Here is a 17,334-nt window from a genome sequence, read left to right on the forward strand (position 1 = left end):
GACATCCTAAAATATGTACTATTGTTAGTTCATTCTGTGCTGCTAAAACAGAATAACACAGACTGGTGACTTCATAATGAACAAAAGCATATATAGTCCGGATGTATCTTAGCAGCTGTGTCATTTTATGTCACCTGCCCCCACAAGGCACAAGTGTTCAAATAACTCTGCATCCTGGCCATTATTTTCTGATTTTGCTTTTTTTGTTTATGTCTTTTTTTTTTTTTAGATTTATTTATTTGAGAGGTAGAGTTATGGACAGAGAAAGGGGGAGACAGAGAGAGAGAGAGAGGCCTTCCATCTGCTGGTTCACTCCCCAAATGGCCACAACAGCCAGAGCTTGGCCTATCTGAAGCCAGGAGCCAGGAGCTTCTTCCAGGTCCCTTACATGGGTGTAGGGGCCCAAGCACTTGGGCCATTCTCCATGCCTTCCCAAGCCATAAACAGAGAGCTGGATCAGAAGAGGAGCAACCAGGATATGAACCATTGCCAATCTGGGATGCCAGTGTCGCAGGCGGAGGCTTAGCCCACTTCACCATGGTGCTGGCACTTGTGTCTTTGTTCTTAACAGTCAGCCTAATGTGTGTGAAGTGGTATCTCTATAGTTTTGATTTGTATTTCTCTAGATAAATAATGTTGGGCAACTCTCATATGCTTGTTAGCAATCTGTATATCTTTTTTTTTTTTTTTTTGGACAGGCAGAGTGGACAGTGAGAGAGAGAGACAGAGAGAAAGGTCTTCCTTTGCCGTTGGTTCACCCTGCAATGGCCGCCGCGGCCGGCGCGCTGCGGCCGGCGCACCGCGCTGATCTGATGGCAGGAGCCAGGAGCCAGGTGCTTTTCCTGGTCTCCCATGGGGTGCAGGGCCCAAGCACCTGGGCCGTCCTCCACTGCACTCCCTGGCCACAGCAGAGAGCTGGCCTGGAAGAGGGGCAACCGGGACAGAATCCGGCGCCCTAACCGGGACTAGAACCCGGTGTGCCGGCGCCGCTAGGCGGAGGATTAGCCTAGTGAGCCGCGGCGCCGGCCTCTGTATATCTTTTTTGGGAAATGTTTATCCAAGTCCTTTGACTATTTTAAAATTTTTGTTGTTGAATTATAAGATCTATGTATACACACACACATACACACACACACACGGTTTGCAGATATTTTCTCTGATTCTGTGGACTGACTTTTCACTCTAACATAGTCTTTTGATGCTTAAGACTTTAACATTTTGAAAAAATTCAATTTATCTATTTTTTTCCATTGGTTATCCGCACTTTTGGTTTCATAACTCTTCCCCCCAGGTCATTGCTAAATACAGTATTATCCAGGTTTTGTCCTATATTCTCTCTCTTTCTTTTTAACTTGTAATGCACAAGTGCTCACAATGCCTGCGGCTGGGCCCATCCGGAGCTGGGAGCAGGGAACTCAGTGCCTGTCTCCTACATGGGTGGCAGGGACCCAAGTACTTGAGGCATCACCTGCTGCTTCTCAGGGTATACACTTTGGAAAAGAGGACCTGGGACTGGAACTCAGATATTTCAATATGGAATGTGGTGTCGCAGTCGGTATCTTAACTGCCAGGCCAAATGCTTGCCCAGTGCCCTATATTTTCCTCAGAGTGTCTGTGTTTTTTAAATGTTTTGTGACAAGTGACTCACAAGTTTAAACTGTGTACATAGTATAGCACACCTGTATGGTTATAGACAAGAGGTTACTTTGCTTGATTGTTTAAAAACAAGGCCTGTTCTTCATAAAAATATATGTTAGTTTGTAACTGGCCCATTTCTAGCTTCTGTGCTTCTGCTTGCTTGATAACGGCCAAGGCCACCAGATTCTCCTGTCTACTCCTGGCTGCAGCCACAGGATAACCCAGGTGGCCCCAAGGTCAGTGACGCCATGCTCGACCCCAACGGGAATAACTGAATTGTTACATTTTTCAATAAGGTTACACAGAAAAACTGGCTGATTGGCTAACTGCTTCTTGCTTCTGTATGCCTGCTTTCTGCTTGTGCAAGCCCACACACATAATAAAATGTCTGATGAAAAGTAGGTTTTGCCTTTAAAAAGCCCCCACCACTGCCATTGGGGGCTGAATTCTCCAGACTTGCTCTGTGAGAGCGCAGTCGCCAGCTGGCTAATGAAAACTCCTAATATGGCCCCAAAAGTCTCACTGTGTTTTTAATCTGTGCATCCCACAACAGTTGGTTAAAAATGTAGTTGAAAGACAGAGACAAGACACAGTTGCACAAAGATATCTTCCAACTGCTGGATCACTCCTTAAATGCCCACAACAGCCAGGGTTGAGCTGGGCCAGGCTGAAACCAGGAGCCTGGAACTCAGTCCCCATTTCCCACATGGGTGGCAGAGACCCAAGTACTTGATCCATCACCTGCTACTTCTTAGGGTGCACATTATTAGGAATCTGGATCGGGTGCAACATTGGGATTCAAACTGAGGCACTGAAAATATGGGATGCAGGTATTCCTAGTGGTGTCAACTGTGGCGCCAAAAGCCTGTGCTTCTCCAAGAGTTTTATAGTTTTAGCTCCTCTGTTTAGGCCTTTCATTCATTTTGAGTTAACATTGTATATGATGTTGGGAAAGGCTCCACGTTCGTTTTTTCTCGCATGGGAATATCCAGCTTTCCCAGCATCACTTGTTGAGAAGACTGTCCTTTCCCCATGGAGTTATCTTGGTACCCCGTCAAGGTCATTGGTCAACATGTCTAAGGGTTTGAGTCCGTGCTCCCTATTCTGTCCCCTTGAACATCATGCAAGTCTTTATGTCAGTATAATACTCTTTTGATTATTGCAGCTTTGTAGTAAGTTTTGACATTAGGATGTGTGCATCCTTTATTCTTTTTCAGGATTGTTGTATTTATTTGAAGTCTCTTGATACTTAACTTTTATTGCCTCTCAAACTCACACTGAAATCCATTTACCATTGTAACAGTATTAAGAGGTGGGAGTGTTAAGTGGTTATTAGGCCATGGGGGCTCTGTCCTCATGAATACCTTAAGGACAGGATTGCAGGAGTGAGTTCTTTACAAGAGGAGTTTGGCCTCCTTGTGCCTCTTCTCTCCTCTCCCGCCCACCCCCTCTCTCCCTTTCTTCCTTCTTTGCCCATCTGCCATGGGGTGAAGCAGCAGGAAGGCCCTTGCCAGAGGCCACCCCCTCAATCTTGGACTTCCTAGCCTCCAGAGTCACTAGTCAGTAAATTCCTATTCATTGTAAATTAACCAGCCTGCAGTATTCTGTTATAGCAGTGCAAAATGAACTAATCATATTCCATATATTCTATGTATATTTTTGGATAGATTTTTCCATTTCTGCAAAAAGGATTATTGGGATTTTGATAATGATTGCATTGAATCTTTTTTTTTTTTTTTTTTGACAGGTAGAGTTATAGGCAGTGAGAGAGAGAGACAAAGAGAAAGGCCTTTCTTCCGTTGGTTCACCCCCCCAAATGGCCCCCACGGCCGGAGCTGCGCCTATCTGAAACCAGGAGCCAGGAGCTTCTTTCTGGTCTCCTATGCTGGTGCAGGAGCCCATAGGCAGTGGCTTTTCCTGCTATGCCACAGTGCTGGCCTCACTTTATTTTTTATTAAAAAAAATTTTTTTATTTGACAGAGTTAGACAGTGAGAGAGAGACAGAGAGAAAGGTCTTCCTTTCATTGGTTCACTCCCCAGATGCTATGTCTGGTGCTGTGCCGATCTGAAGCCAGGAGCCAGGTGCTTCCTCCTGGTCTCCCATGCAGGTGCAGGGCCCAAGCACTTGGGCCATCCTCCACTGCCTTCCCAGGCCACAGCAGAGAGCTGGACTGGAAGAGGAGCAACCGGGATAGAATCCGGCGCCCTGACCGGGACTAGAACCTGGGGTGCCGGCGCCACAGGCGGAGGATTAGCCTAGTGAGCCATGGCACTGGCTTGGGCATAAGAAAATTTTTTTTTTTGACAGAGTGGACAGTGAGAGAGAAAGGTCTTCCTTTGCTGGTGGTTCACCCTCCAATGGCCACCGTGGCTGATCCGAAGCCAGGAGCCAGGTGCTTCTCCTGGTCTCCCATGGGGTGCAGGGCCCAAGCACTTGGGCCATCCTCCACTGCACTCCCGGCCCATAGCAGAGAGCTGGCCTGGAAGAGGAGCAACTGGGACAGAATCTGGCGCCCCGACCGGGACTAGAACCTGGCGTGCCAACGCCGCAAGGCAGAGGATTAGCCTATTGAGCCACGGTGCCGACTAAGGGCATAAAAAAATTTGACAGTCTTAGTAAAGATTGAGTTGAGATGTTGAGAAGGCAATTGAATATACTTGCTTGGACTCTGGCCTCAGAATCAACCCTTAATGCCCTTAATTAGCCCTTAATGGCTAAAAAGCCCATGAGAGCATTTCAGGCATGGGAAGCCAAGACACTGTGATAAAAAATGACCTAAATGAAAGATCTCTGTGAGTGAGATCCTGGGGAAAGGAGAGACCATCAGAGAAGGAGAACCTTTCTCTGAAGGGAGGAGAGAACTTCGACTTTGATAATGGCCTTGTCTAAATAAGGTTGGAGTTTGTGGACTCAAGAGGCTTCTGTAGCCTTGGCAGCTCATGACAAGAGCCTCGGATGATCACTGAATAAATAAATTAAGAGTGTCAACTGTTAAATCAACAACAGGAGTCACTGTGCACTTGCTCCCCATGTAGGATCTCTGTCTTTAATGTGTTGTACTATGTGAATTAATGGTAAAACTTGTCTTCAAACAGTACTTTATACTTTGTGTGTCTGTGTGGGTGCAAATGTTGAAATCTTTACTTAGTATAGAGTTGATCTTCTGTATATAAAGATAATTGAAAATGAATCTTAATGAAGAATGGGATGGGAGAGGGAGTAGGAAATGGGATGGTTTTGGGGTGGGAGAGTGGTTATGGGGGGAAGAACTGTTATGATCCAAAAGTTGTATTTATGAAATTTATATTTAGTAAATAAAAGCTTTTTATTTATATATATAAATAATATACTAGCTTGGAATTTAGGAGCATTTGTTCTCTTTAAAAGAAAAGCTTTAGACAAATCTGGTGAATTTATTTGCACAAATAATTCATGAATCAGGCAGTACCCTAAATCAGTAAAAGATCAGAGATTTCCATCCAGCAATGGGGGCAGGCATTTCGTAGGGACAGAAAAAAGTGACATTCAAATAGCCTGATTGATTAAGCTTGATGTTTGCCTTCCATAGACACTTTTTGGCATTTTGCAACCTGCAACTGGCTGGAAGCTTAGCTTCTATGTTTGGTCAAGACTTGGCTTCTTGTTACAAGAATATACTCTCGCCCTTCTCTTCCTCGGCGCTGCCTCCGGAGGTGGCTGCCTTCTCCTTGGCACCATAGCCGCCCTCAGACCCCTGGTGAAGCCCAAGATCGTCAAAAAGAGGACCAAGAAGTTCATCCGCCACCAGTCGGACCGCTATGTCAAGATTAAGCGTAACCGGCAGAAACCCAGAGGTATTGACAGCAGGGTGCGGAGAAGATTCAAGGGCCAGATCTTGATGCCCAACACTGGCTACGGGAGCAACAAGAAGACCAAGCACATGCTGCCCAGCGGCTTCCGGAAGTTCCTGGTCCACAACGTCGTCAAGGAGCTGGAGGAGGTGCTGCTGATGTGCAACAAATCCTGCTGTGCAGAGATTGCTCACAACGTCTCCTCCAAGAACCACAAAGCCATTGTGGAGAGAGCGGCCCAGCTGGCCATCAGGGTCACCAACCCCAACGCCAGGCTGCGCAGTGAAGAAAATGAGTAGGCGGCTCGGGTGCGCATTTTATTTGTGTTTAAATAAAACCTTGAAAACCGGTCTCTTCAAAAAAAAAAAAAAAAAAAAAAAAAAAACCCAAAAAAACAAAAAAAAAAAAAAACAAGAATATACTCTCAAGTTTGCTTGCCGTTTGTTGACATATTAAATTGGGTTACAGTATGCTATGGTACAGAGGCAGCTCAGGGCTAAGTTAAATTTACATTTGTAGCCTGTAAATACAAATGTAGAAGTCAACAATGGATTACAGTCGCAAACAAACCCTCCTGCCTTGTATGGGCAAGAGTGATATTAGAGAAAATTTGGTGGATTGCTTCTAAATATTTGTTGGAATCAATGAATGCCATTGATGATTATTTTTCCAGCTGTGGGTGGAGTTTATTGGAGCCACTCATACTAATGGTTGATACTGAGATCAACGGGACATATTTGGGTGGGATTGAGGAGGGCAGTGACTCTCAGTGTGGGTTAGAACCATCTTCCTACCAGGATATTTAACTAAATCATCCAGGGATTTCTTGTTACCCCACTGTTGGTTAAAACTTGTGGTAGGGAGAAATAATGTAATTTTTTTGGGAATCATCAAGTTCTTGTTAGTATAGACTTTCAAGACAGACAGCCCTGACATCCACGCTTTTTTTCTAAAAAGAACCCCATGTTTCTGTTTTTCCTGTTGTCAGGCTGTGTCCCTAGTTTTGGAGATAAAGCACATGATCCAATCATAGCACAACCACACGTGGTTTCCCCTGGGCCATGGCAGGTGTTTCAGTAGTGGGCACATAGACCAAGGTGGTGACAGCAGAGTAAAACCAGGTCTCCTGAGTTATGCTACCAGGAAAGGTTCTTGCTTTTTTTCTGCTAAATTTGAACCTGGAAGGATGTGAAGCCAGAGCTGCTACAGCCATTTTGCCCCCACGAGAAGCTCCCCTAGAATTGCCAGAATCCAACCCAGGAGCTTAAGAATGAAGACAACTTGTTGAAGTCAGACCTGAGAAGTGGGCATCTAAGACCAGTCCTGATGATACTGCTGGAGCCCTGAGTTTAGCAATACCTGAAGCCATATATATATATATATATATATATATATATATATGTTTAAGATTTATTTTTTTACTTATTTGAAAGACAGAATTACACAGAGAGAGGAAGAGACAGAGATCTTCCATATGCTGGTTCACTCCCCACATGGTCACAATGGCTGGGGCTGTGCCAGGCTGAAGCCAGGACCCTGGAGCTTCAGGGACCCAAGTATTTGGCCATCTTTTGCTGCTTTCCCTGGTGTATTAGCAGGGAGCTGCATCAGAAGTGGAGCACTGGGACTTGAACTGGCAGCCATATGGGATGCTGATGTTGCAGGAGGCAGGTTAATCTGCTATTCCACAATGCCAGTCCCCGGATTAACTTTTGATTGAGTACTTGATCATCTTTTGCTTTAGGTGTTTGAAGTTGAAAGAGTCATATTTACTAGGCTGAGAGTAGGGCACACTAACTGGCATCTAAGTTGCTTCCCCTGGAGTCTCTAGGTCCCAGATCCTAAGAGGCTGCTCTCATGGCCTCCTGAATGGATTTGTTTCTGGGGTGACTTCAGATGCACCTGCTAGCCTGGATAATGAGGAAATAACATGTAGCTTGAGACAGGTAAGTAGGATGGATTCTGACACTTGGGGGAAATGCATGTTAACAAGGGTTCCCAGGGCCGGTGCTGTGTAGAGTGTAAAACTGCTGCCTGCAATGCTGACATCCCATTTGGGTGCTGGTTTAAATCCCAGCTGCTCCACATCTGACCCAGCTCCCTGCTAAAGTGCCTGGGAAAGCAGCAGGGACCTGGATGAAGTTTTTGGCTCATGGCTTCAGTGTGGCCCAGCCCTGGCCATTGTGATGGGAGTGAAGCAGCAATTGGGAGAACTCTCTCTCTATATTTTTCTCTCCTCCCTCAATTGTACCTTTCAAATAAATAACAAAAAAAATACAAGGGTTCTGTTCCTTAAAGAAATCTGTATGTCAATTCAAGTTTTTCAAGAACATATAAAATGTTTATGTAAGTGTCTTACAGAATTGACTCTAGACAAAATCCAGGTGGAACAGCAGTACCTGTGAGGTCTGAAGCCTCGGGATTTGCCAGAATGTCAGTGCTAGAGAAGCGGAACTCAGTCTGTGCTCTGACTCTCTCCCTTCTCTACACCTGTGCTCTGCAGCTACACAAAGACTGAAGATGCTGTTTATGTGCTTATCTTGTCGGAGTGCACAGCTTGTGCAGTGTGCATTCTTAATTTTAAAAGTGAGGGTAGGAGTGGAGAGCAGTATAGAAATGCTGCTTTCACATATGTGCTCTGCTGAAAGTTCTGTGTTCCTCAAAATCTCACATTAATATAACATGGTTATGAGAAAATCATGGCTGGAGAACATCATTGAATATCTGTGTAGGGGCTGGCGCTGTGGCATTGTGGATAAAGCCATTGCCTGCAGAATTGGCAACCCTATGGGATGCAGGTTCGAGTCCCAGCTGCTCCACTTCTGATTCAGCTCTCTACTATGGCCTGGGAAAGCAGTAGAAGATGGCCCAAGTCCTTGGGCCCCTGCACCCATGTGGGAGATCCAGAAGAAGCTCCTGGCTCCTGGCTCCTGGCTTTGGATTGGCGCAGCTCTGGCTGTTGCGGCTAATTGGGGAGTGAACCATCGGATGGAAGACCTCTCTCTCTCTCTGCCTCTCCTCTCTCTGTGTAACTCTGACTTTTGAATAAATAAATAAATCCTTAAAGAAAAAAAGAGAAAATCTGTGTAAAGCCGCTATCTGTGATGCCATCATCCCGTATGGGCACCGGTTTGAGTCCCAGCTGCTCCACTTCTGATCCAGCTCTCTGCTAATATGCCTGGAAAGGCAGCAGAAGATGGCTCACGTGTTTGGGCCCTGGCATCCATGTGGGAGACCCGAAAGAAGCTCAAGGTTCTTGGTTTTGGCCTAGCAGAACCCTGGCTGTTGTGGCCATTTAGGAAGTGAACCAGCGGATAGAAGATCTCTCTCTGTCTCTATCTCTCTTTGTATCTCTGCCTTTCAAATAAATACAAATAAACCTTTAAAAAAATCTATTTATCTGGGAGTTGCATTGTGGTGCAGCAGGTTCAGCCACTGCTTGTTATGCTAGCATCCAACATCAGAGTGCTGCCTACTCTGCTTCCTAACCAGCTCTCTGCTAATGCACCTGGGAAGGCAACAGAAGATGGCCCAAGTACTTGGGCCCCTGCCACTCCCACAGGAGGCCTGAATGGAGTTCCGGGCTCCTGGCTTCAGCCTGGCTCAGACCTGGCTGTTGTGGCCATTTGGGGAGTGGACCAGCAGATGGAGGTTTCTCTCTCTCTCATCCTCTCTCTGTGTTACTTTTTCAAATAAATAAACATTAAATATTATAAAGGAAAAAATCTGTTTTTTTTTTTTTTTTGACAGGCAGAGTTAGACAGTGAGAGAGAGAGAGAGAGAAGAAAGGTCTTCCTTCTGTTGGTTCACCCCCCCAAGTGGTCGCTATGGCCGGTGCGCTGTGCAGATCCAAAACCAGGAACCAGGTGTCCCCTCCTGGTCTCCCATGTGGGTGCAGAGCCCAAGCACTTGGGCCATCCTTCACTGCCCTCCCGGGCCACAGCAGAAAGCTGGACTGGAAGAGGAGCAACCGGGACAGAATCTAGTGCCCAAACTGGGAATAGAACCAGGGATGCCGGTGCTGCAGGAGGAGGATTAGCCCAGTGAGCCGTGGCAGCGGTCAAAAAAAATCTGTTACCTTTGAAGAGCATTGACAAGAGCAAAATCACTATCTGAATAAAAATATTACAGTGAAAAAGACAAGTTAAATTTCTTGTGAATATTGCAACACTATAGTGAAAGCAAGTACTTCTGCTTTTATAAAAGGTGATTTCAGCTTGATGGGCAGTGCCATAAGGATGAGAGGAGTCTACAAGGTTGTGGGGACAAGTGAAAAATGCATCGTGAAAATGCCCTTCCAAGGCAGACTTGAGCCACGAAAAAGAGACTGGGCACCAGGTCTAGTCATAGCACGCCACCTACTGGTAAGAGCTGAAGAGTGCGCTTAGTGTCTGTGGTTTCTTGGGATAAAGCATCTGATAGCTGTGGGGTGGGGGGGGTGCACCTACACCAGTGCGACTTCCACGCGACACCAGCATCCTTCCCATAATTTTCCACTCCCTTATTAGCTGCTTTGGGTTACAAAGACGTGTGTAGCCTAACAGGGGAATTGAGCATATAGGAAATGGGGGGGGTTCCATTATATATCTATGTGTATGTTTTAAGTTTTCTATGATCAAAAAGGTAAATTAGATCATATTTTTTTTTAATTGAAGAAAACTTTCTCTAGATCTTTCCTATCATCCAAAACCAACACCTTTCTGGCTTTGCCACTAAACGATCTGCTTTGATCGTTTTACGTGAAAACAAGACAACACCACGACATTCTCCGGAAGATCAGAGAAACGAAGAGAAGGCAGGGCGTGGTCAGGCCGGGTCAGAAGATCCCCCTCTCTAGAACAACCCGGCGGTCCTCAGCTGGGCTGCGACCCTGCAGAGAAAAGTCCCCCTGTTTTGGACATTTCGGCTGTTGCGATCCACTGCTGGACAGAGTTCTCGGACTGCCCCAGCCTGGGAGACATCCCCGGGAAAAGTCACACAAGAGAGCCTGGGCTGCACTACCGCGTTTTCTCCTCCGTGTGTGAGAACAGTAAGCAAATGAGGACAGAAGAAAACTATATGGGCTGATAGGAAAACAGAGCACGCAGAAGCAGGAGTTGAGAAAAGCCACACAGCGCATTCAATGAGATTGAGACTATTCAAGGGGTCTTCACAAAGTTCATGGAAAGTGAGTACTGCAAAAACCAAACCAAACCAAACCAAACTCATGCATGAATTTCAAAAACTTCTTGCACCAGAATAAACTTACCTTTAATTCCATTTTCCACAACCTTTTAAAAGTTAATTAATTAATTAGAAAAGCAGAAAGAGGAAGAGAGAGAGAGAGAGAGAGAGAGAGAGAGAGAGAGAGAGAGAGAGAGTCTTCTATCTGCTGGTTCACTTCCCAAATGGCTGCAATGGCTGGAGCTGGGATTATCTGAAGCCTGGAGCCAGGAGCTTCTTCCAGGTCTCCCATGTGGGTGCAGGGGCCCAAGTTCTTGGGACATCATTTGCTGCTTTCCCAGGCACAATAGCAGGGAGCTGGATCAGGAGTGGAGCAGCCGGTTTGAGTCCCGACACCCTTATGGGATGCCGGCACTGGCCGGCCTCAGGTGGCAGCCTCTTAACTGCCCACCCTCAGTGACCCTTTCTGAAGGCCCTGGTACTACTGTGCATCACAATATCACAACTGTAAACAATAAGGACCTGCTGTCTTTAGGGACAATCAGATGACAAGTTACTTAGAGGTTAAAAATATAATTGCTGAAGTTAAAATTCCAAACAGAAGCTGGAAAAAAGAATGAACATGAGAAAGAGGCATAAAAATGAGAGAAGAGGTAGTAGCTAAAGAGGACAATCCAGGAGATTGGACACCCACTGATAGGAAGGTGTGGAAGAGAGCAGAGAAAGCAGTAGGCAGGAAAGGATGAACAGAGAGTTATTACACAGAGATATGGAAGACCTCAACTTGCAGTGTGAAAACACAAGAGGTAGGAAAGACATAACCTCACTTACAGATCCATATTTATGGCAACTCAAAGCTGTCTTTGTACTCATTTAATTATGCCCTCCCTACTATCTGTATGCATATCTTTGTTGTAGTATAATTGACACAAAATAAACTGCACATACAACTTGTCAAGTTTTGATATCTATCCATCACCCTCATCCCCAAAATGTCCTCAGTCCCTCTACTGTCCCTCAGCCCCTCTTCTCAGGCAGCCACTGTCTTGCTGTTGTCACTATAGACTGGTGTGCATTTTCCAGAGGTTTATGTAAGTGCAATTATACAATGTGTACTTGCTGGCTTGTTACTTTTTTCATCCATCCATGTTGTATCAGTAAGTCATTTCTTTTTAGTGAAGAGCGATATTCCATGGTGTGGATATACCTTAGCTTGCTTATCTTCTCACCTGTTCACAGACTTTGGATTGCTCCTAATGATTGGCTAGGATAGGTAAAGCTTCCGGGAACACTCAGGTACAGGTCTTTTATGGACACACACTTTCGGTTCTCTCTTTTGGGAATATACCTAGGAGCTGAATGGCTGCATTGTACAGTAGGTGTAGGTTTACTTTTAAAAATACTGATCAACTGTTTTCCAAAATGACTGCACCATTTCATATCTAATCCCTATCTCTCCATCATCACCTTGGTGTGATCAGTCTACTAAATTTTAGTTACTTGGGGATGGTGTTGTGGCTCAGCAGGTTAAGCTGCCACCTAGGATGCTGGCATCCCATATGGGTGCTGATCCAAGTTCTGGTTGCTCTACTTCCCATCCAGCTCTTGGCCAATGCACCTGGGAAAACAATGGAAGATGGCCCAACTGCTTGGGTCCCTGCCATCCACATGGGAGATCTGGATAGAGTTCCAGGCTCCTAACTTTGGCCTGGCCCAGCCCCAGCTGTTGGGGCCATTTGGGGAGTGAACAAGCTGGTGGAGGAGCTCCCTCTTTGCCTCTCAGTAATTAACCCTGTCTTTCATATAGATAAATAAAAAAAATAAAAAAATAAATATTCTGGGTCAGCGCCGTGGCTCACTAGGCTAATCCTCTGCCTGCGGCACTGGCACCCCGGGTTCTAGTCCCGGTCGGGGCGCTAGATTCTGTCCCGGTTGCTGTTCTTCCTGTCCAGCTCTCTGCTGTGGCCCCGGGAGTCCTTGGGCCCTGCACCCCATGGGAGACCAAGAGGAAGCACTTGGCTCCTGGCTTCGGATCAGCGCAGCGCGCCGGCCGCAACGCACCCGCCATAGCAGACACTTGGGGGCGGGGGTGTGAACCAATGGAAAAAGGAAGACCTTTCTCTCTGTCTCTCTCTCTCTCTCACTGTCTAACTCTGCCTGTCAAAAAAATTTAAAAAAATATTTTGAACATTTTTGTCATTCTAATAATACTTTCTAATGCTTGCATAGTTCCATGACATGACTGTATCAGAATTTATTCAGTGATGTCCCTGTTGATGAACGTTAACCTCCATGCCTGCATTTTTGCCCGTGGAAGCCGTGTTGCACTCCTGGACTGTACTAATCAGAGCTTTCATTGCTGTCAGTTGGACTTTTTGGAATAGGATTGCTGCATCAAAGACAATAAATATTTAAAGATGAATACATTTCATCAGAGCGCCTTCCAAAAAATCTGCAATAACCCGCATCTCACCAGCAGTGCATTAAAGCACCTTTGCCCTTCCTCCCAACCTCACCGCTAATTTTTGCAAATTCTTATTTTAATTTTCAGTTCCTTGACTATTTGTGAAGCTGTCTTTTCACATGTGTATTCCATTTAGAGTTTCATCTGCAAATGAACAGTCTGCACAAATGTCTTTATTTTTGTGAACTCTTTATAACAGATTTTAAAATTTCATCATTTTAAACATTTTTTTGGTGTTTAACTTTGTTTATGGCTTCTTAGCCATATTAAAACTTTAAACTTGTCTTTCTTTTTTTTTTAACTTTTATTTAATGAATATAAATTTCCAAAGTACGATTTATGGATTACAATGGCTTCCCCCCATACCGTCCCTCCCACCCACAACCCTCTCCTTTCCCACTCCCTCTCCCCTTCCATTCACATCAAGATTCATTTTCGATTATCTTAATATACAGAAGATCAGCTTAGTATACATTAAGTAAGGATTTCAACAATTTGCTCCCACACAGAAACATAAAGTGAAAAATAATAGATGATTTTTTTTAAATGATGATGAAATCAGATCAGACCTATTGTCATGTTTAATCCCAGTGAGAGTCAAGTTGGGAGTTGATAATTTCTTTCTTTCTTTCTTTTTTTTTTTTTAAACAGAGGATCAGTTTAGTATGCATTAAGTAAAGATTTCAACAGTTTGCACCCCCATAGAAACACAAAGTGAAATATATTGTTTGAGTACTCGTTATAGCATTAAATCTCAATGCACAGCACATTAAGGACAGAGATCCTACATGAGGAGTAAGTGCACAGTGACTCCTGTTGTTGACTTTACCAATTGACACTCCTGTCTAAGGCATCAGTAATCTCCCTATGCTCCAGTCATGAGTTTCCAAGGCTATGGAAGCCCTCTGAGTTCTCCGATTCTTATCTTGTTTAGACATGGTCATAGTCAAAGTGAAAGTTCCCTCCTCCCTTCAGAGAAAGGTACCTCCCTCTTTGAAGACCTGTTCTTTCCACTGGGATCTCACTCACAGAGATCTTTTGCCAGAGTGTCTTGGCTTTCCATGCCTGAAATACTCTCATGGGCTTTTCAGCCAGATCCGAATGCCTTTAGGGCTGATTCTGAGGCCAGAGTGCTATTTAGGACATCTGCCATTCTATGAGTCTGCTGAGTATCTCACTTCCCATGTTGGATCACTCTCCCCTTTATTTATTCTATCTGTTAGTGTTAGCAGGTACTAGACTTGTTTATGTGCTCCCTTTGACTCTTAGTCCTTTCATTATGATCAATTGTGAACTGAAATTGATCACTTGGAATAGTGAGATGGCATTGGTACATGCCACCTTGATGGGATTGAATTGGAATCCCCTGGTATGTTTCTAACTCTACCATTTGGGGCAAGTAAGCTTGAGCATGTCCCAAATTGTACATCTCTTCCCTCTCTTATTCCCACTCTTATGTTTAACAGGGATCACATTTCAGTTAATTTTCAACACTTAAGAATAACTGGGTGTATTAATTACAGAATTAAACCAGTCATATTACGTAGAACAGACAAAAAAACTACTAAGAGGGATAATGTATTAAGTTGTTCATTAACAGTCAGGGCTATGCTGATCAAGTCACCGTTTCCCATAGTGTCCATTTCACTTCAACAGGTTTCCTTTTTGGTGTTCAGTCAGTTGTCACCGATCAGGGAGAACATATGGTATTTGTCCCTTTGGGACTGGCTTATTTCACTCAGCATGATGTGTTCCAGATTCCTCCATTTTGTTGCAAATGACTGGATTTCGTTATTTCTTACTGTGGTATAGTATTCTAAAGAGTACATATCCCATAATTTCTTTATCCAGTCTACTGTTGATGGGCATTTAGGTTGGTTCCAGGTCTTAGCTATTGTGAATTGAGCTGCAATAAACATTAGGGTGCAGACCGCTTTTTTGTTTGCCAATTTAAATTCCTTTGGGTAAATTCCAAGGAGTGGGATGGCTGGGTCGAATGGTAGGGTTATCTTCAGGTTTCTGAGGAATCTCCAGACTGACTTCCATAGTGGCTTGACCAGTTTGCATTCCCACCAACAGTGGGTTAGTGTCCCTTTTTCCCCACATCCTCGCCAGCATCTGTTGTTGGTAGATTTCTCTATGTGAGCCATTCTAACCGGGGTGAGGTGAAACCTCACTGTGGTTTTGATTTGCATTTCCCTGATTGCTAATGACCTTGAACATTTTTTCATGTGCCTGTTGGCCATTTGGATTTCCTCTTTTGAAAAATGTCTATTGAGGTCCTTGGCCCATCTCTTAATTGGGTTGTTGGTTTTGTTTTTGTGGAGTTTCTTGATCTCTTTGTAGATTCTGGTTATTAACCCTTTATCTGTTGCATAGTTTGCAAATATTTTTTCCCATTCTGTCGGTTGTCTCTTCACTCTCCTGACTGTTTCTTTTGCAGTACAGAAACTTCTCAATTTGATGCAATCCCAATAGTTGATTTTGGCTTTGACTGCCTGTGCCTCCCGGGTCTTTTCCAGAAACTCTTTGCCTGTGCCAATATCTTGAAGGGTTTCTCCAATGTTCTCTAGTAACTTGATGGTGTCAGGTCGTAGATTTAGGTCTTTAATCCACGTTGAGTGGATTTTTGTGTAAGGTGTAAGGTAGGAGTCTTGCTTCATGATTCTGCACGTGGAAATCCAATTTTCCCAGCACCATTTATTGAATAGACTGTCCTTGCTCCAGGAATTAGTTTTAGATCCTTGATCAAATATAAGTTGGCTGTAGATGTTTGGGTTGATTTCTGGTGTTTCAATTCTGTTCCACTGGTCTATCCATCTGTTTCTGTACCAGTACCATGCTGTTTTGATTACAACTGCCCTGTAGTATGTCCTAAAATCTGGTATTGTGATGCCTCCGGCTTTGTTTTTGTTGTACAAGATTGCTTTAGCTATTCGAGGTCTCTTGTGCCTCCATATAAATTTCAGCACCAATTTTTCCAGATCTGAGAAGAAGGTCTTCGGTATCTTGATTGGTATTGCATTGAATCTATAAATTGCTTTTGGGAGAATGGACATTTTGATGATATTGATTCTTCCAATCCATGAGCATGGAAGATTTTTCCATTTCTTGGTATCCTCTTCTATTTCTTTCTTTAAGGTTTTGTAATTTTCATCGTAGAGATCTTTAATGTCCTTGGTTAAGTTTATTCCAAGGTATTTGATTGTTTTTGTAGCTATTGTGAATGGGATTGATCTTAGAAGTTCTTCCTCAGCCATGGCATTGTCTGTGTATACAAAGGCTGTTGATTTTTGTGCATTGATTTTATACCCTGCTACTTTGCCAAACTCTTCTATGAGTTCCAATAGTCTCTTAGTAGAGTTCTTTGGGTCCCCTAAATAAAGAATCATGTCATCTGCAAAGAGGGATAGTTTGAGTTCTTCCTTCCCAATTTGTATCCCTTTAATTTCTTTTTCTTGCCTAATAGCTCTGGCTAGAACCTCCAGAACTATATTGAATAGCAGTGGTGAGAGTGGGCATCCCTGTCTGGTACCAGATCTCAGTGGAAATGCTTCCAACTTTTCCCCATTCAATAGGATGTTGGCTGTGGGTTTTTCATAGATTGCTTTGATTGTATTGAGGAATGTTCCTTCCAAACCCAGTTTGCTTCGAGTTTTCATCATGAACGGGTGTTATATTTTATCAAATGCTTTCTCGGCATCTATTGAGATAATCATATGGTTTTTCTTCTGCAGTCTGTTAATGTGGTGTATCACATTGATTGTCTTGCGCACATTAAACCATCCCTGCATACCAGGGATAAATCCCACTTGGTCTGGGTGGATGATCTTTCTGATGTGTTGTTGCATTCTATTGGCGAGAATTTTATTGAGGATTTTTGCATCTATGTTCATAAACTTGTCTTTCATAATTTCTGGCTTCATGTCTTTGTTAAGAAAGTATACTCAACTCTTGGTTTATATACATAGTGTTGTATATTTTGTCTTAAGATTTTTCATTGTCTTATTTTTTTACAGCTACAAATTTGACCCTTCTTGGAATTTTATATAGTGTGAAGTAGCAGCCAAGCTTTATTTTCTTCTAGTTGGTAAGGCCTTTTGGTCACGCCACTTGCCCTACTTGTGTCATAAACTACACTCTGTCATTAAGTAGAATTCGTTAGGTATTATGTATAGTTGCACTGATCTATTTGTCCTTTTTTTTTTTAACAATTTATTTACTTGAAAGGCAGAAAG

General features: G+C 43.9%; 1 protein-coding gene across 1 annotated transcript; it reads left to right on the forward strand.

Moving 5' to 3' along the window:
* Positions 1-2,710: 2,710 nt before the first annotated feature.
* Positions 2,711-5,820, forward strand: LOC100347616 (large ribosomal subunit protein eL32-like). Its single transcript, XM_070076768.1, has 2 exons — positions 2,711-2,773; positions 5,208-5,820. The coding sequence occupies exons 1-2, from the start codon at positions 2,711-2,713 to the stop codon at positions 5,766-5,768; spliced, it is 624 nt and encodes a 207-aa protein (XP_069932869.1). The 3' UTR covers positions 5,769-5,820.
* The last annotated feature ends 11,514 nt before the right edge of the window (positions 5,821-17,334 follow it).

The sequence above is a fragment of the Oryctolagus cuniculus genome, chromosome 7, assembly GCF_964237555.1.
Source record: "Oryctolagus cuniculus chromosome 7, mOryCun1.1, whole genome shotgun sequence".
NCBI lineage: Eukaryota > Metazoa > Chordata > Mammalia > Lagomorpha > Leporidae > Oryctolagus > Oryctolagus cuniculus.

Excerpts from the sequence above, each read along its gene's own strand:
- LOC100347616 (XM_070076768.1), top strand. The coding sequence starts at position 2,711 with ATGTCTAAGGGTTTGAGTCCGTGCTCCCTATTCTGTCCCCTTGAACAT. Across the intron at positions 2,774-5,207 it reads AACATCATGCAAGTCTTTAT|ACACTTTTTGGCATTTTGCA; the intron begins GTCAGTATAATA and ends TGCCTTCCATAG.